This window comes from Artemia franciscana, chromosome 15, assembly GCF_032884065.1.
Source record: "Artemia franciscana chromosome 15, ASM3288406v1, whole genome shotgun sequence".
Classification (NCBI taxonomy): Eukaryota; Metazoa; Arthropoda; class Branchiopoda; order Anostraca; family Artemiidae; genus Artemia; species Artemia franciscana.
Window position 1 is genome coordinate 21,028,305 of NC_088877.1, and position 19,399 is coordinate 21,047,703.

Consider the following 19,399-nt stretch of genomic DNA (forward strand, 5'->3'; position numbering starts at 1 on the left):
TCCAATGACCTGTATGTAGCCTAATATTTGTAATTCGTATACCACGCATTAGAATCTGGTTTTTAAGTTTCTTATGACGCAAATTCTAAAAATATATTGGGAAATCGGAAGTCAAATTTGTCAATCTGTAGCTAAGTTTTGGTTTTTGATGTTACAAAATTGTGTTCAAAATAGCTATGTAATGGTTTGGACATTTGAAGGATGATCCAATCTCTTCGACATTTTCTAAACAGCTAGATATTTCTATGGCATGCCGAAGAAATGTTACAGTATTTAAAAGAGGACAAATCGTGGCCGACACTGGTACCAAGAAAAGACTCCACTGGCTTCTCCTAAAGGTTCAAATTGGTTTTAGAGAGACTTTAGGTCTCTTTAATAGCTCTAAATGCCAGCAGATACAATCTCGGTGAAATAACTATTTCAAGTGAAGTTCAGTTGCAGAAAGTCTCTAGCCCTTTTTTTGGCGCCACGATGCAGCGCCATTGCAACTAAAACCCACCATGGTCACCGAGCATTGGCAGCGACACTAAAGTGTACTCAAACTAAAATGTACGAATTCAAATCGAAAGTAGAGTACAATTCTCCGCATCAATCTTCCAGTTTTCCCTTGGCGTGGGCTAAATGGAGTATCTTGTATTTCATGATCTAATAAGAGAGCAAGCCAAAGGTTTTTGTGCTTTTCGTGTGACTTTATTTTTATCTTTCACGGATTAGATAATTTAAAAAAACTGCAAAAACTACAGTAAATAGCTGAATAGTATGGTCTGATTTGGGCCTAAAGCAATCAAATTTGCTTCTGTTAGTCTCTGACCTAGGAAAACTTCAACATATTTTTCTCGATTATGGCTAGTCTCTCGTGCCTGCAATGAAATATAAACCAATTGTAGGTAGACAATACTTTCCTAGATACCAAATGTTGTGTTTAAGGGTCCTCACTTGGTACCTCATTGGAGGGACATAGGGAGGGGTTGGTTTAACTTAAGTGTAAGCGATCAGAAGGCAAATCGGGGGGGGGGATGTTTCTCTGTTTCTTCTATGTAAAAACCTCACAACTCTCCGCACTGGAGAATACCAAACACGGGGGAATTATATCTCTAACGTCTCAAACGGTTGTACCGATAAATTGTTCATATACACATCTATGGAAAGTCTCGCGTTTTAGTTAACGGTTGCACTACATAAAGACTACTTGAGAATGAAGACTAAATGAGAATGTAAGAATTAAAAGAAGAATTTTCCTAAGATTTTGAATGATTCCTTTAGCAACAACGCTAATCAGGTCCCCGCATTTACCAGCGTTGCTTAAACCTCTGCAAGCGCGACTAGCAATACGCTAAACTGCAGCTGTTAAGAGCACAATAACTTATTTTCAGAAAAGTATGAGATACACCCTTTTGTTTTGTACTTATTGATACGTTAGAATCCAGTGATTAGATCCGCCAATCCAAATATAATTCAAGACCTTCCTGCCTGGAAGACGTTTGAGGAGAGAGGGAGGTCACGAACTTCCACTAGAGAAAAAATCTCTAAATAATTTCATTTTTACAAAATTAATAAACTATAAAAGTTTCAGGTCACGGCATACACCTTCCCTTTCGCTTTTGTGAACTGCGTCATGTGTCTCACTCCGTTCAGAAAGAGAATAAAACATATGGACAAGGTCTCTTAAAACTTGACAGTTTGAACAGGTCCAATTGTAAATAAGATTTTATTCGACGTTTTTTTTTTTTTCGTTTTTTTTTGTCTAAACCTGTTATTACTAAACTAATTCTAACACACACAAAAACTCTTCAGGCATAGGCTAGTCCTGATCAATTTATTTAGATAATGCATTACTTACAAAAAGGTTGAAGTAGACAAAGCATCAAAGAAGGCATATTGGTAGAAGATTATTTAATTTGTCAGAAATAATATCTACGGTAACTATGAAAAATAAATATTCCAATTTAAAAGGAGCAACATAGCAATCATTAATAATATTTATAACTAATTATCTCTTAAAAAACACAAGGAAAAAGTATTTATAATTTTGAAACTGAGTGAAGCGATTTGACTGTAGGCATTATTAGAAACAAGGAAAAATTAAATGGAACAACCTGTTTATGCCCGTGTCAACAACCGTCCGAAAAAAACTGATATGATTTAAGGTATGTGATTTAATAGCATTCGGATGCATTAATAATCTTTCAACACTGTAATAGCCACAATAACGCACCAAAATCCGCTTGATTATGAGACTAGTTTTAAGTTTCGAAAAAAGAATGACGAAAAAATTGTGCTTTTAGCACGGCAAACATGAGGAATTTATCAAAAGAATCACAAAAGGTATATCTTCATTTGATTTTATAATTAAAAGATAAAAATAGCATTTATTTCTGTTTTTTAGTAATTTTTTATTTTTATATAGTTTATTTTCTTCGTAATTTTTAAGGAAAGGTCTTGATGGGCATGAGGGGACGGCCACTTTCAGAAATAAGGTACACCTGGTGCCGCATGCATGGGCATGGGAAGTGTCCCAAGCGTGGGGGGAACTCTGCCAAGAGTGGCAGAACTGTCCGCCACACGGAGCGTTCTAAGATGTAGGCTACACCAGGTGAGAAAAAGTAGCCCCCCTTGGATGAGCATGGAAAATATCAATGAAATTGAGATGCTCTCATGGATTTATTATTATTCTTTCGGTGGTAACTTTATGGGGTAATGAAGCGCTTGCTACCTTCATGATTTTCCGACATTGAAAATGATCATAGTTGTTCACCATCCTAGATTTTCCAAGACACATAAAAATAAAATAACTAATCTTAAAAAAATATAGAGTGAGAAATTCCCCAGTTAAAACGAGCTAGCAGAATAAAATTTCTCAAGAAAGAGGATTCCTCCTATTTAATTATGTGAACATTTACATTATCCTAGAGATTATTCTAAGGAACTATATCCTGTCTCAATTGTACATTTCGAACCAGTAAAACATGAGGATTTTTCTGCGCTACTAGTTTTTCCAATATCAGAGATTTTTTAATTTTCGCAATTTAAAAAAACTTGGGCGGTGTCACTGTGATCGTGAGGTCGCCATTACGATCAACATCATAAGCAATGATCCCGGGAAAACATATCGCAGAAATTTTCATGATAAATTACCTTTTTCCTGAAACATTATATATTTTTCAAAGGAAGTAACCTGGCGTAGAAGGTCAGACATGCAACAAACCAAACACAAGAAAGAAAATGTAGAATAGATAAAGATGGATAAACGATAATAAAAGAAAAATAAATGCAGAAAGATAAACATTTTCTACCAGTTAGACATTCGTATTTCTATTCAACATTTTCTTCTTTTGACGCCAAGGATGGCTGAGCCGAGGTCTTACAGGAATTTTTTTTTGTTTTTTATTTGTTTTTTTCTTGGCTGAAATTTTCGTCCTTTGTCTTTTCTACATTTTTTCTTTCTTTCAGTTCAGGAGGTAAAACACCAAATCGTAGAGAAATGTATTTTTACAAAAGAGCGGCTAGTGAAACGTACTAAAAAAGGCTTCTTTTTTTAAGTCGTATTACATGAATTCAATCGGAGTTAATCCAAATTGTAGTTCAGACTATATAACTAGAAAACTAGGGAGGATCGGAAAGAAAAGATATCAATGAATATCATGGTCCTTTATCACCCAGCCACGGTCTATCCCCTTTGAATGAGACATTCCATACAACTATGTTTTTCATTATTTTGTCAGAAATATCAGCATGCGTCCTTTAAGAATAATTTTATTCAAGATTTTTTATGCTCTTATTTTATTCTTAGGTGCAAGTATGAAGAATTTCAAACCTGGAACAGTCGAGGCCTTAAAATCAAATCATGTGTAGAAAAAAATAAATAAGAAAAAACAAAAACAAAAAACAACAGCAACTAGTCTTTTAGCTGACATTGACAACTACTGAACATTAAACTTCTAATTGTCGTTTACACCTTTAGTCAACTATATTTTAACTTGAAGCTCGTATGGCATAGCTCTTATGAGGATCAAATCCACTGACAAAAATCCAAGTCTTGCTAATTAAGAAAAAAAAAAATGCTCAATAAATCTTCAAAATCGTTTTGTGACTGTCTAATTCTTCTCAAGGTCTTAAATATATAATACAATAGACTGAGAATGTTTTAGGTTTCAAGAATCAAACCCTGTTCACATGTAAAGAAAGACAAGGTTAAACAAGAGAAACAAAGATCAAATGTGTCTGCTAAATATATATATATATATATATATATATATATATATATATATATATATATATATATATATATATATATATATATATATATATATATATATATATATATATATATATATATATATATAGGCTATATAAATATTTCAGCACATTTCGCCACGTGATTTCTTTGTGCCAAATAGGATGTGAGAGAAACAAGGTAAGACGAGAGAAACAAACATCAAAATACCTGCTATATATATATATATATATATATATATATATATATATAGTATATATAAAATATGCATTTACTAGATCTCTGTTTTTGACCAGGCAAGCACGTCGAAGAGGAAGAGCGTTTATTTCAGTACATTGCACCGCATGGTTTATTTGTGTCAAGTAGGATGTGAGCTCAAATGAAGTATTCTTGTCATTTTGTGGCAGCACAGCAGGATTGGATACAAGATTGAAAGGCACTTTGATTTGGCTCAGCATCTTGTCAAAGACTTTACTGAAAGCCTCACTTGATACCTTTTTTCCAATCTCCGTATGAATACCAATTCAATTCTTTCATTTTCAGCCGTAGGTGGGGAGGACTGAAAGCAAGTAGAGATGGGAAGGTGGTCCAAATACAATCCTTCTTTCACATGAAGCAGCAACATAGTCTATGCAAGAGGTTGAGGATAAGGGTCAAATATATAAACAGTTGTCACTTTTAGGTCATATACAATAGTCGAGAGGAACAAAGCCCCAATAGATTTGCGACCGAGAAGACATTGGGTTCGTTAAATTAACGTTAAATTAAAGGCGCAAACCAGGAAGCAAGACAGTTCATTGTTGTAATTTCTAGGCAGATATACATTAATTACTACATGTTTTCAAGCTTAGCGACAATAAAGTAATCAGCCTCTGCTAATAGCTTGCAAGGGGACCGGGATAGGACAGCGAGACAACCAGATGGTCTGCCTCTCTTTCTCACAATATTGCACTACTAAAGGGAAGATGAAAATTAGAAAATAATGGTAGTAGGCTTTGGCGGTCTTTCGACAGGAAAAAATCCTGAATCAGTACTAGATCATGGGACTGCAATAATTTTGAAAGAATAGGGATTCGATGTTCCATGACAAAACGTGGCAGCTGAATCTCATTTTGAATTAGATCTACATTTCAGCAGAGCTTGTGCAACACGGTATTTATAACTGTAACGCGGGTGACTGTCTGACTTGGAAATAACACCTTTTGCTGGTTTCTATTAGGAGGCTGCTTGAGAACTTCCGTAACCTTTTCCGCCACAAACGGAACAACGAATATTGATTATACATGTACTTGAAACATATCCGTATGATTGGCAATGATAGCATCGAAGGGGTAGAAACAAAAACTCTTAAATAGGAAATCGTTCCAAACCGGTCACTAATGGGTCACTAATGGCTGAACTAAAATGGGACTTAAAAAGTGATTAAACTAATTGATTTTCATTTTATTTCTTGTTAAGTCTCAATGGTCACATTGAAAAATGTAAGTTTCTCTTTTATATTTTCATTTGTGCTATAGTGAGGACACCCCTTGGACATAGAGTTGAAACATCCATTTAAAGTTTGGAGTTCGACTGTCTTACAGAAAAAATTGCCCATTGTTCTGCTTGTTATTTGTTGTTTACGATTTGAGTATTGCCTAATTACTTGAGTTTATTCGCTTTCTCGACGCACGGCACAATTTCAACAATAAGAAAGAAGCAAGCCAATTGCTTTTCGTTAATAAGCAACTTAATTTCGCTTATTACATTATCTTAGAGCCATAATCATAACACCTTGTGTCCTTACGTCAACATAAAATCTATTTTCAAAATTTTTAGCGATTTGTTTCCACCCTTTAGCAAATGCAAACAGGATGTTGTAACACTTAGTACAAAACCCTCATCATATAATCAATCAGGCTTGAAAACTATAATTATGTAACGCCAGGCTTAAAAATTACACCACAAAACAGCAAATAATGAAATATCATGACATCACCAGGCAAATATTATTATAACGTTCCTTAATCTTAGCATTTTCTCCAAAATACAAGCAGAAATATATTTATTTAGCAATTACGCATGACTTTATCGCAGATTCCTTTATATCGTTGCTCATATCTAGTTATCACTGGCATTCGGTAATTATTATTGGTCTCGTGTTTCTTTTGTGTTTCCCTTCCTTGCGTCGCATTTCAACATACTGCTCTGATAGAACGATTTTCTATCAGAAATAAAGTTCAATAAATCACAAAAATTATTTAGTACATTCATCACCAATTAAGAAGAACTGTAGCATAAAAAAACATTATGATAACGTTAGACAGTCATTGTACCTTGGTGAGTGTAACCGCTTTCCTTAAGATATACATCCAATTAGGCTAAACTATTAACTCGAAAACAAAAATTACACCGATTTACTGAACCACACTCTTTTTTATTTCCCTTTGAGACATATCAGATAGACCTTGGGAAAAGAAAAATCCAAAAATGGGACAGATATTTTTATCATAATTGAAATGCAAAGGAATTTACAGAAAAAAGTAGATGGCTCTACGCTCTTAATTTCTGCACACTTTTTCAAAAGTAAAGGATTATTAATAAAGCAATATCAGCAAGACTTTTCGAAATAATTCACTAATCGGGACCCTCACATTCTCGCATTATCCGATAGCTCTTTTTTTCAATAAAACGCAAATGAGGCAGTAGGCTTTTGACTTTTACCGCTAGGAAAAGGGCTCGTAGCCAAACTCTTGTTTGTAGTGATTTTTGTTCGTTTCGAATATTCATTTTAAGTTTTAATCCTTGTAAGTCTTATTTATTCATCTATATTAGTACCTGCTGTATGTTTGTTTGCTATGATTGTTTATTTAATTTCTGTTCGTTTTGAGTTTCATTTATTCTTTAATAGTAATTTCTGGCCGTTTTCAGTTTGAATTATTATAGACAATTTATTTCTGCTGATCTTAAGTTTAATTTCGCTCTATACTTTTCTTTGAAAAAGTTCTTTTTTGGGAAAGTTTTTTTTAAATTAATTATATGAACAAAGTACACAGTAAACAAACAAGAATTGAAAGAAATGAGTTTTTTTTTAAATTCTGTACCAAAATATTTATACCCCGTCCCTTCAGCAAATTCCCACTAATAAATCCAGAAAAAGTGCTTTAGTTTTGAAAAGTAAGGGTCTGTAATTTCAGCAAAAAGTCGAATAAATAGCAAATCTCTTACAATATAGCCTTCTGTGACTATAAAACGACACTACATAATTCTGCCAAATGATAAAACATAGAATTCAACTTCATTTAATTAGCTTGAAAATTTCCGATCCTAAAACAGAGCATCCCTTATGAATAATATGGGAGATAGACATTTACACAGAGACTAAGCCCTTAATATGTGAAAACTGATCCTTCGAAATGAAAAGGGGGAAAAGAGAATTACTTCAAATGAGATCCCCTCTCCTTACAGGAATATTGTATATTCTGCAATTTTTATCTGGAGATTCAACGCTGTTAAAATAGATTGTTCAACAAGAGCGAAATACCATTTAAACATGGAAAGTATGAGAAAAATTGAAAAAGGGATGGACAATATGGATGATACCATGTGGCACTATCTAAAACACTTAAAAATATATAGAATTCTTAGGCAACACTTTAAGATACGGAAAAGGGTCCTACCGACGCCAGCCGGGGACGAGGGACTCCCCTCCCCTTCATCCTTCCATATATGCAGGTATGCTTCAAGGGGTACTTAAAGAAGTGCTATTTTTCGTTTATTCTACAACAAAATATTTTCGACCCACCCCTGGAAATTCACATCAGTAAATTCAGAAAAAAGCTTCCTATTCAAAAAAATGAGGGTGTGTAATCCAAACAAAATCCCATTTTTGTATGTAAACGATTTAAATAACATCGATCGAAATTTTGGATAGCCATTTCACTGAGAATAATTGAAATGTCAAAAATGTGCCTTTGAGGAGAGAGGGCAGAGCCCAAGCAGCGCAAAGAGCAAGGACTTCAACTTGTTTAACAGGATGAGTTTACACAGATATATTTTAGTACTGTGGGCATGTCTCAACTTCTTAAAATTGGAGTCGAGCTAGGAATTTAAATCTGTATGATGGGTGGTAAAAATTGCACCCAAGATACGTCCAATCCCATTTTAAGCGGTCTTAGTCCTGATTCGGTGAAAGAACAAGTTATGTCCAGGTTACAGATTGATTCGGAACTAAAATAAGCTAAGTCCTGATGTAACAACAAGTTAAGAACCCGTCTCGGACTGACTCAGTAAGGTAATTCTTGACTTGATGCAAAAAAAGGAACTAAAGTCGTATTGTTGATTTTAAGAGCAAGGTGGAAAACTGAGCTTACTCCTGATTCGATACAAAAATGACTTAGGTCCTGATTCAAAAATATACATGCTAAGTACTGATTCGGTGTAAAATAGTTATTTAGGGATTTAGTGCAAAAAAGAGCTAAGTCCAAGCTAGGGACCAACTCGGTGGGCAACAGAAGGTTGGGCAATTTACCTCATTTGAAAACATGGAAGGATTTTCAATGTGTGATTGGATAAGCAAAGTGGACCAGTACCTCGAAAACCCCGAAAATATCATCCAAAAGCAGAAAATTATTCATGTTGTATCTTATTGGAAGCTTATTCTCCGACTCTTGCACAACAATGCGCTGATCAGCTTGAAACTTATGGGACAAGGATTTTCAAAGGCATGCATCATTTCAAAGCCTTGCTCAATAGAACTGTTCGATCAGCATATATTTGGTAAAAAAAAAAACAGAAAGAGAAACAACGAGAACAGAAGATAAACCAACGGCAAGACAATTATATGAAAAAAGTAAGAAATTACGGAAAGCATCGTAAATCACAAGTATTAGCAGGAGCCTATCGCCAGATCTCAGAAGCATTACAACTACTACTAAAATTAATTGCAACACCAAGCAACCTGAGGCCAACACCGCTGCGCACACACTCCTCCGCCCAAATTTATTCAAAGCTTCATCCTTTTCCCATACCATAAGGTAACAATTTCCTTTAAATCCTTCCTTGCAACCTTTTCCCACCCTTTTAGGGGACGACCTGCTTTTTGTTTGCCCACAAATATTTGAGCAAAAAAAAATCCTTGGCAATATTTCATCCTTCACCCGTAAAACGCGTCAGAATAATTTCAATATTCTTTTCATTATAGCCCTAAAAAGTAAGATATAACTACAATCTCCGTACAGCTTGTTTTTCGAGATACGGTCAGCCGAACAGATACCTAAAATTATCAGTAATTTCCTCTGCAAAGCATTTGACAAATATTCATCTGCCTTTCGAAGTGTCCTCGTTTCAAAATCATACTTGACAACTGCCGTTATAGCTTTCACTATCCTAATCTTGGTTCACAAACCCATTTTCCTATTCTTCCATAATTTTTTTTTTTCAACTGCGAAAAGAACACAGTAGCCTTAGCTATTCTACTTTTTATATCTTCACTTCGTCCAAAATTTCTACTAATAATGCTACCCAGGTATGTGGAATAATCTAATTGGTAGATCTTCTTGTTACCCAACATCCCTTCTTCACACTGTTTTATTCTTAGTCTAACCGATTTAATCTTCTTAACTTTAATTTTCAAACCTTTTCCTATACCATAAACTCTCAAAACCAACCCCCAAGAATTCATTCATTTCGCTAACAATTTTAATTAGGATATTCAAATCATCAACATGGTCTATGTCCAAGAGAGTTTTACCCTCCTATTTGATTCCATGATAAGATAAGATAATAATATTTATTTTCAAAAAGGCTATCACAAGCTCTAATAGAGCCGAATTCGCTTCACATGTCGAAATGATCTCCCATAGCCCCTGCCTTGCTCCTTAGGACACAGCCCATCAAAATAATACATACAAACGGGGATAGGATACAATCCTGCTTAGCTCCTGCTTAGACACCAAACCAGCTACTGAACTTACTTTCGACCTAAGCTGCAGCAATATTATTCTTGTAAATTGCACCAATCACTTGAATGAAGCATTAGTCCGGAAATTTGATATTGGATTAACGGTGCACATCATTCTTTTTTAACTATTTGACAAATGTTCATCATGCAGATAAATGTCACTGGACTCCTCAGAAGTTGGAATCTTTTCTTGTTGATCGCCGTATAATCTAACAATTGTCAATCTGAGTCCAGTTTTTATTAGTAGTAGCATAATGCCCACTTAAAACACCGAGAGGACTTAAAGCTGAGCGTTAATGAAGCTAAATCATTCAATATCGTCAATTTACCCTATATTTGTTTAGCCAAATATTTTTGATTTGTAATCAAGTTTACTTGCCCATTATTATCCCTGCCAGAAAAAGTATAGGAGTGCAAAAGTTAAATTTGCTTACTAATAGGTAACAAGTTTGGCTAGATTACGCTTTTAGCATAACCATTATGAGCGTCTAGATGCCAAGATCGACAAGACTTGGGAAAGGCCTGACGGGAAAGGCCGTCAGAAGAAATCACATAAATATAATATGGGAGGAAAAGCAAGACATGTTTTCAAATTTGAGATCGTCCTTTTCTTTGACAAGTCAGATAATTTGAATGCAATCTTTCCTTTCCCATAATCCAGAAAGGACAAGCTCTCCTCAGGTAATTTCTTAACCACCCCCCTTCCCCCAAACTATAAGTAGTTCAAAACAGAAGATTATACCTGCAATGCTGCTACCATTGGCAGATCTTCCATCTTCACTATCAGCAGTACACGAAGAAGCAGAACTAGTACTCAACGCAAGATTGTCAGTCCAGGCCCTTTCAGAAGGAGACGGGGAAGGTGGGACTCCAGAGCTACTTCCGCCAATGCTTCCATATCCTGACGAACTTAGAGGAGGTAGAACACGAACAGCAGATGACCCTGTGACGAGGTGAGCTACATTTGCTTGAGTTGGCGTAGAAGGTAAAAAAGACGAGGAAGGGGTGTTCGGTGTTGAAAGACGGTATTCAGAAGGATATCTTCCAAAGCCGGCATTCCGTCGGCGGTTGTTGTACGACGGCACTTCCTTAAATGGCACTAGAATAGAAAAAGTGACGAAATGAAGAACTGCAAGGAGTATAACGGAGTCGAAAAGTAGGTCATAAATCTGAGACAGAAACAAATTTTAACTCTCGTTGTATAGAACTGATTTTATTATTTTTCCTAATTGACTAAATTGATAATCCCTAAATTCTTTTTCCTTAATTGGCAATTGACGCATCAAACTTACTTTGGAGGGTTGGGACATTTGGAATTGAATACTCAGTAAAACTAAGAAGATGAAAGCAACTGGTATCAAGAATATTCGCATCTAATTTGAAAGGGGATTTCTAATAGGTGTAAGTTCAAGTGAACTCTCTGGACCAATTTGTTCATACTGATTAAACCGACTATTTCAAACAGTCAAGTCGTTCCAAATAACAAAAGGTACCTTGATATAAGAGTTTCAATATTAGGAAATTCTCTTCCTTGGGCAAAAAAAAACTGGTAAAACCAGCATACTCTGCTCTGAACTTGCCCAAAATGTACTCATTTGCTTGCAACTCAATGATCTCAAGCTGCACTTCATGCAGAAAATGGGAGTATGGGTGCTAGGTTTCCAATAGACAGGAAGCGGTTATTGGAATCCAAAAATAGAATTGTTTAATATAATAAAGAAGAAGAAGAGAAGAAGAAGAGAAAGAAGAAGAGAAAAAGAGAAATCAAAAGAAGAGAAAACTGACAGTCACCGTTTTTTCCCTTCGAATTCCGCATATTTGAATTACAGATGGAAAAAATCGGTTATCATTGCCAAAATTACTTTTCCAAAGTAACTCCTACAGTAGCGGCACAATTCTTCTCTCATTCATATAAAAGAAATCAGTTTAATTGAATATAAATTTACTACGAATTTAATTGCATTCCAGCCGCCCCACCCTCTCATCCGTCCTTGGCACCAAATTACCAGAAATTTAGGTTCAAGAATTATGCTGCAGAGGGCATAATTACACGAATATTGGCAGTACAGGCTATAAAGCTTACAGCTATCAGTAGTAATAAATAAATACAAATAAATAAATTACATTTTAATAAAATTAATTTAAGAACTGGTTTAATTAATTCTCTCATGACACTGCAAGGAATAAAAGCCAAAAATGTGCTTGGGAGACCAGTTAGTATAGCAAGGTAACATATTTTTGGGGGGGCCAACATCTTTTATTTTTGAAGGAACAGGATGACACGAGGTCAAAATACCCAAAAAGGCAAAACATATGTAACTTGTATGAAATTACAAGAGAAATCGACAACTAAGAAGAACGGGAGTCCAAAGCTACTCTCCCTGTGTCTACCAATACCTCCCTGTGGATACCTGAAACAAGGTAAAAAAAAATTATAGAAAAAAACAATAAAATTAACAATAGTTTGGCAGCCGTGTAGTTTATCCCTACTTCTGAATTTAATATTATAATAATAACAAGTTATTACTTGATTATATTAGGAAAATTTATATTAATTAGATTTCCAATGTCGCTTCCAGTTTTATTGTTTCGGTTTTAAACTGGATATAGCTCAATGCTATATTCTAAACTCGTCGATATTTTTTCTTCAAATTAGTATTATAAACGGCTAATGAGCAACAAGTACAAAGGAACACAAATTCTTTGAAAAAAGAGGCATAGTATTTGGGGCACAGCAAAGTCTACATATAAAGGTCAAGTCACAATCAAAACTAAAATCAAAATTAACAGTAAAACTTTAAACCTGATGAGAGAAGCTGAAGCTTAATTGCTAAATAACGTTTCCTCAACTTGGAACAACAAAATTACGACAGTCTTTCACGAAGATGCACTGTATAATCTGTTTCGTCCAGATCATGGCTGGTCTGCCCTATTATATCCTATCAAGCAAATGCGCCTCTGCAAATGTAGTCAGAGGTTACAGACCAAGGGAATTGATGGGGTTTTTTATTACTTCCAAATTCTTTTTGTGTGTGTGTACCATACAGTTTTTAATTTAGTCACAATAATGCAGTAATCGGCCCTGCTGTCAAGAACGTATCCAGGATATTTTCGGGCATCAAAAATTTGTTTATTTTCGTTACGGTTTTACTAGTCGGACAAACATTTCAGGAGGGAGTTCAAACCCTTCAATCCCCCCCCCCCTTGTTACGGCCTTGCCTGCTGTATTGACTGGTAGAGTCTATGACATAACCTGAACTCCTTCCTTTTTATTTACCATTACTAAAACCTAAATTAGCCAAAACATCAATGCAACCTTGTAACGGAATAAAAATGCTTAAAACTTGTTTTCAGTGGGTAATACCTTTGGAAACCAGAATGGATAATAATTTTTGTATTGCTACGATTAGATTTTCAACCTTCTTTTAGAAAAACTTTATGTAGGTAATTATCAAAAAAAAATATATCGAAAGGAATCAAAATCTCTAATTTAAAAGGCATTGGCATGACATTAGAGAAGTCGAAAAAATTAGATAGGATATATTCTCTGGCAGGCCAATATGTTCCGTTTTAAATATCTCTGGCAATTCGAATCAGATGTTTTATGAACACATTTATAAAACATCTTACGCTTAGAAAGGAAACATCCTCAAGTAAGAGTGTACTGAAGTTGATTTATAGACTGACCTAGCCCAACTTCTTCTCATTTTCTGTTCACCATAGGAGGAAACCTAGTTTTTCATTAATCCAGATAAAAATAATAGAAAAAAAAACTTTCAACAAAGTCAAGTTGCATTTCAGGAGGTAATGGACATTAGCTTTAAAAAATGAAAAGGAAAAAATAATCCTACAAGACATAATTGGTTCCTTTAAAACCAATTTATAGAAACCACACAAAAAACAAAGCATCGTTAGGTTTCCTAATAGTGGTTTCTCAGGCGAGAGAAATTCGAAGTCTTACTCGTGAAAAAAAGGACCCGACAATCTGGAAAAGCTTCGAAGAGATCTCCTTTGTACAATCCCCAAACATACTATGTAAGATCATTTTGAGAATCTATGATTATCATTCATTTGGATTATTATTTAAAACAAAGGAACAAAATACTTTTATGATACACTTATCCCTTTATATCCATCAAAGATGTTATGTAAGCCACAAAAGCGCAAATTAAATCAAATCTTGAAAATTTCTCGATGAAAACATGGAAACCAGGTACTAAACTAAGGGACACAGTGATGTTTATGTTTAATTCTAAACTAAACACTATAATCAGAAATTTTTACTTTGTTACGCTCAGAAAAGTTCTACTTACTACAAGTTCGAAGCTAATTCCGATTTAATTGAGTACCAGCCCCACCCCTTCTATTAAATCTGCTAAGCAGCATGCTTGTAAGGAATGTATATGAGGAAATGCTAGTTGATTGCAGAAAAACGTATTGGTCTACCCAGGTCAAGGTGATTCTTGACAGATTTAACTTTGGTGAGAATTCGAATGAGGGGAAAGGGCTAGGTTTAGAAATAGGGCTAGTCGAAAACTGTTTACGGAAAAACTCACAGCAGGAAAACCAAAGACAGCAGAATCAGAAGTCATCCTCGGCGCATCTAAGGCTGTATGGCCTGGATAAGGAGTCCTGGGAGGGAGAAGTTTATTTAAAAAGGGATGTGTTGGGAAGACATGATGTGGGTAACTTCGACTCAGAGTAGTTTTCAAGGTACTGTTGAAAGATGGCGATACAATAGAAATTATAGGACTAAAAATGATCCTTGTCAATGCCCCATGAGTGGGGTTAGTTTTAGGTTAGTGATTTATTGAGTTCTTAATATTTTTTGTGTTATTATTGATATCATTATTATTATTTTGTGTGCTACCATTCGGTGTTATAAAGTTATTATGTGTCTTAGTATGTGTTTTATTAATCCTATTGTTATTGCTATGTCATAATGATGTTACGGTATCTTTGTTGTTATGCATGTTTTTAGGAAGTCCGTAAGTATTTGTTTGTTCGTTCGTTTATTAATTTGTTAGTTTATTAATTTTTTTTCATGGCCCGAAGAGGTTTTCGTAGCAATAAATATTTATCTATCTATCAATAGCCCTTGGCCATATACCAATTTCGCCAATCTTTTAGTATTTCTTAGTAGTGTTTAGTTTAGAAGATGAGGTAAACTACTCTGTTATTCAAAAACTACCAAAATAACTACTTTTCAGATAAGTAAATGTGTAGAAAGTTCTTTACCCTATATCTTTTAGGTTTTTTGGAAGTGAAAATCAAACAGTCCGTGGTAACGAACTGTAGTAAGGAGCGACCCGCCTCAATAGTGAACAAAACTCTAAAAAACGGAATTTTGATAATAAAAAATACATAAAAAGAATTGGATTTTTATGCTGATTTTAAATATATAAGTTTCATCAAATTTAGTCTTTGTCATCAAAAGTTACGAGCCGGAGAAAATTTGCCTTATTTTGGAAAATAGGGGGAAACAACCCCTAAAGGTTATAGAATCTTAACGAAAATCACACCACCGCATCCAGCGTATCAGAGAACCCTACAGTAAAAGTTTGAAGCTCCTATCTACAAAAATGTGGAACTTCGTATTTTGTGCCAGAAGACCGATGACGGGTGCGTGTTTATTTGTTTTTTTGTTGTTTTTTTCCTCCTCAGGGGTCATCGCACCGACCGAATGGAGGACTCACTCTAACGGAAATGAAAAGTTCTAGGGCCCTTTTTAAGTTTAAAAGTTTAAAAACTTTTTAATTTTGAGATAGCCATTTTGTTCAGCATAGTAAAAAACCATAATAACTATGTCTTTGGGATGAATTACTCCCCAACAGTCCCCGGGGGAGGGGCTGCAAGTTACAATTTTTGACCAGTGTTTACATACAGTAATGGTTATTGGGAAGTGTGCAGACGTTTTTCAGGGGGATTATTTTGGTTTGGGAGGGGGGGTTGAGGGGGGGGGCTATGTGGGAGGATCTTTCCTTGGAGGAGTATGTCATGGGGGAAGAGAAATTCAATGAAGGGGACGCAGGATTTTCTAGCATTATTATAAAAAAAAACAATGAAAAAATAAATATGAAAAAGTTTTTTTTAACTGAAAGTAAGGAGCAGCATTAAAACTTAAAACGAACAGAGATTATTACGCATATGAGGGGTTCATCTCCTCCTAAAAACCTCGCCCTTTACGCTAAAGTATTTTTAGTGATTTCAACTATTTATTTTACGGTCTTTCTGATTCAAGGGTCATATTTAAAGAGTTGGGACAAAATTTAAGCTTTAGTGTAAAGAGTGAGGTATTAACGAGGGGAAAAACCCTCTCATATAAATAATAAAAATATAAGAATATAAAGGTTCGTTATGTAAGTTAATTCTTAAGTTACGTATATTTTTTACTAATAAAAACGTTCGTTAAAAATTAAAGGTTCAAGTTGCCTTTTCAAGTAACCAAAAAATTGAAGGGCAACTAGGCCTCCTCCCCCACCCCTTTTTTCTCAAAATCGTCTGATCAAAACTAAGAGAAAGCCATTTAGCCAAAAAAGAATTAATATACAAATTCCATTTTAATAATTTATGTACGGAGAGCCAAAATCAAACATGCATTAATTCAAAAACGTTCAGAAATTAAACAAAAAAAATAGTTCTTTTTAACTGAAAGTAAGGAGCGACATTAAAAGTTAAAACGAACAGAAATTATTCCGTGTATGAAAGGGGCTGTTCCCTTCTCAACGCCCCGCTCTTTACGCTAAAATTTTTTACTGTTCAATAAAATAGAATTGAGAGAAACAGTCAAAATTTTGGTTTTACTGTCTTTTTAAAGATACTTTAGATTTAAATACAGAATTATACAACATTCGAAAAACCTCATTGAAAAAGTACTAAACAAATATGCTCCTTTCATTTACGTTTTTTTTTTATGTAAATAAAGTCTGAAGATAAAAAAATCCTAGTACAACAATCAATCAATATCCGAGTACAAGGAGAAAAAGCAGGCAATGTCAGCGATAGACGAAATAATGTCATTGATTTTAGTGTTTTCTTGTTCATTAGGACAAGCAATTTAACAACTAATTTTTTTCTTTATTGCCTTGCTATAGATAAATTGACTTCCATCTTATTAAAACAATTCATATTATTTCAACGCAATTGGTTCTCGTGACCAAAACCACAGGACACAAGTCACAGTTTTTCCCGAAACGAATTATGAAGCTCCTTTTCTCCGTAAGATTGGGAGACAAATTTAGCAGTATCTTCTCGCCAAAAGAACATGCAGCCAACAGAACCCTCTATCTCAAAGACTGGCTGATATTACTCAATGTTTTATATATACAGATACAAAACATGACCACATCATTTGCATATTGTTATTTGAGGTAAACAGTTTCCTGTATCTCAGCGACAAGCAGATAAATAAAACAAATAAAAAAAAATCGAAGAGGACAATCTAAGACTGTATTCAGGTAAGGAGTAAGGGGTTTTGAATCTCCTTCTCCCGAAATGTTTGTCCTAATCATTAAAACATAATTAAAATTCATAAAAACACATTTTTGATGCGTTTTTTGTACCCCCTCCCCACAAACCAAAATCCTGGATACGGTCCTGCCTACATCCTATATATGAGGGATTAAACTTACCAACATCTTCTTCCTTAAAACCCAAAATCAGGTCTGCCAAATTTTGATTTTCTGCTATAACCGCAACTTGAAAAGGACTTTGATTAGCGTAATTAAGAGCATCTTTGACACATCCTCTAAAGAGAAGCAATCTCGCGCATGCCTCTTGGTTGTTAACTGCACACACATGGAGAGGTGTATTCCCAGATGCATTCCGTGCATTCATGTCAGCACCGTAAAACAAAAGATGCTCCAATTGTTGCACTAGACCATTTCGACATGCCTAGAACCAGGAAGTAGAACAATCATGAAACCTTTAATACCCAGTACCCTAGTAATACATCAGTGGCTAAAAGTAATAAACATATATATGTGGTAGTTTCTTTACGATAAAAGTTTCTTTTTTAGAATTTTAAATCAAAGCTCACTATTCTAAATAAATGGACATTGTGTTACAGGAATCGTTCTGAAAGAATTAGGACAAGAAGTCAAACTTCAGCATAAAGAGCAAGGTTTTGTCGAAGGGACAGCTCTCGTATACGTAATGATTTCTGTTCGGTTTAAGCTTTGATGTTGCTCCTTACTTTCAGGAAAAAACCTATTTTTTTAAATTTAACTTCTGTTAGCTTTTAAATAATATCGGGAAATCCGGCTCTCTCTCCATGAAAAATTCCGGTATTCGTGTATTAGACGCCTCTCACCTAAGTTTACATTGTGTAAAACTCGAGAACAAAGCGATTTCTTCGTTCATTTCTTCGTTACTCTAGAAAAAAATTTGGGCAATAGATTTGCACACTGGTGGGGGGGAGGTGTAAAGTTTAGTGGGTATGCATGCAAAAATAAGATAAGTACAATTATTCTGCATATTATGAAATTAGAATTATTTTTTTACTTGAAACTGTCCAAATACTTAACCCTCACCCGATTATGCGCAAATATATAGTCCAAATTACATATTTCTCATCTATTTCGTCACTTGTATTTGTCTTGTCTCACGCTAAGCTGAAAGAAACTAACGAAGAAACCGGTTTGATCTCGAGTTTTACAGAGCATAAACTTGAGTGAGTGGCGCAAAATACACAAGTACCAAAATTCCTTCCCCCTACGGAAAAAAAAACTCGAATAAAATTTTCGAAATTGAAAAGCCTTATTTTCCATTGAAATATTTTCTTCAGGAGGGGAGAGACATTAGTACTTGTGTCTTATAGCCACGACACTCAAGTTCTTGGTCCGACAGAACCGATTTCTTTCTGTATTTTAGTATGTACTCAGTGATAATCCGCTTAGATCTGCTTAGAGAGTATATACACAACAATGTAGGTATATTTTTATTAAATATTCAGTACTTCCTTGTTAGCTACACACTCAAGAATTGAAGTTAGGTTAATCATAAATGAAAGATACCAAAATATGATGAAAATATACTAGTTTAGTAACAAAGTTATGGAAACTACAACAAAGAGTTATGGAAGGGGGGGGGGGTCGCTCAGACCGCATTATATTAAATACTTAACCTAAACGAACGTAACTAAAATACCAACTAAATATCTAATTAAAATATAGCTACGATGTAACTTCCCACCGAGCCGAGGTTAATATTATCTGGTACAAAGA

The 19,399-nt window shown here is 34.8% G+C and overlaps 1 protein-coding gene across 2 annotated transcripts in view; it reads right to left on the reverse strand.

Moving 5' to 3' along the window:
- LOC136036165 (SH3 and multiple ankyrin repeat domains protein 2-like) overlaps positions 1 to 19,399 on the reverse strand; it is a 148,998-nt gene that overhangs the window by 27,093 nt on the left and 102,506 nt on the right. For both annotated transcript variants that reach the window (XR_010619651.1, XM_065718229.1), the window contains exons 7-8: positions 17,807 to 18,068; positions 10,918 to 11,274 (exon numbers count right to left, since the gene is read on the reverse strand). Coding sequence is in view for 1 of the 2 variants with exons in the window: in XM_065718229.1 (XP_065574301.1) it covers positions 10,918 to 11,274; positions 17,807 to 18,068 (619 nt within the window). In the remaining variant the exon portion in view is untranslated. The remainder of the gene's footprint in view (positions 1 to 10,917; positions 11,275 to 17,806; positions 18,069 to 19,399) is intronic.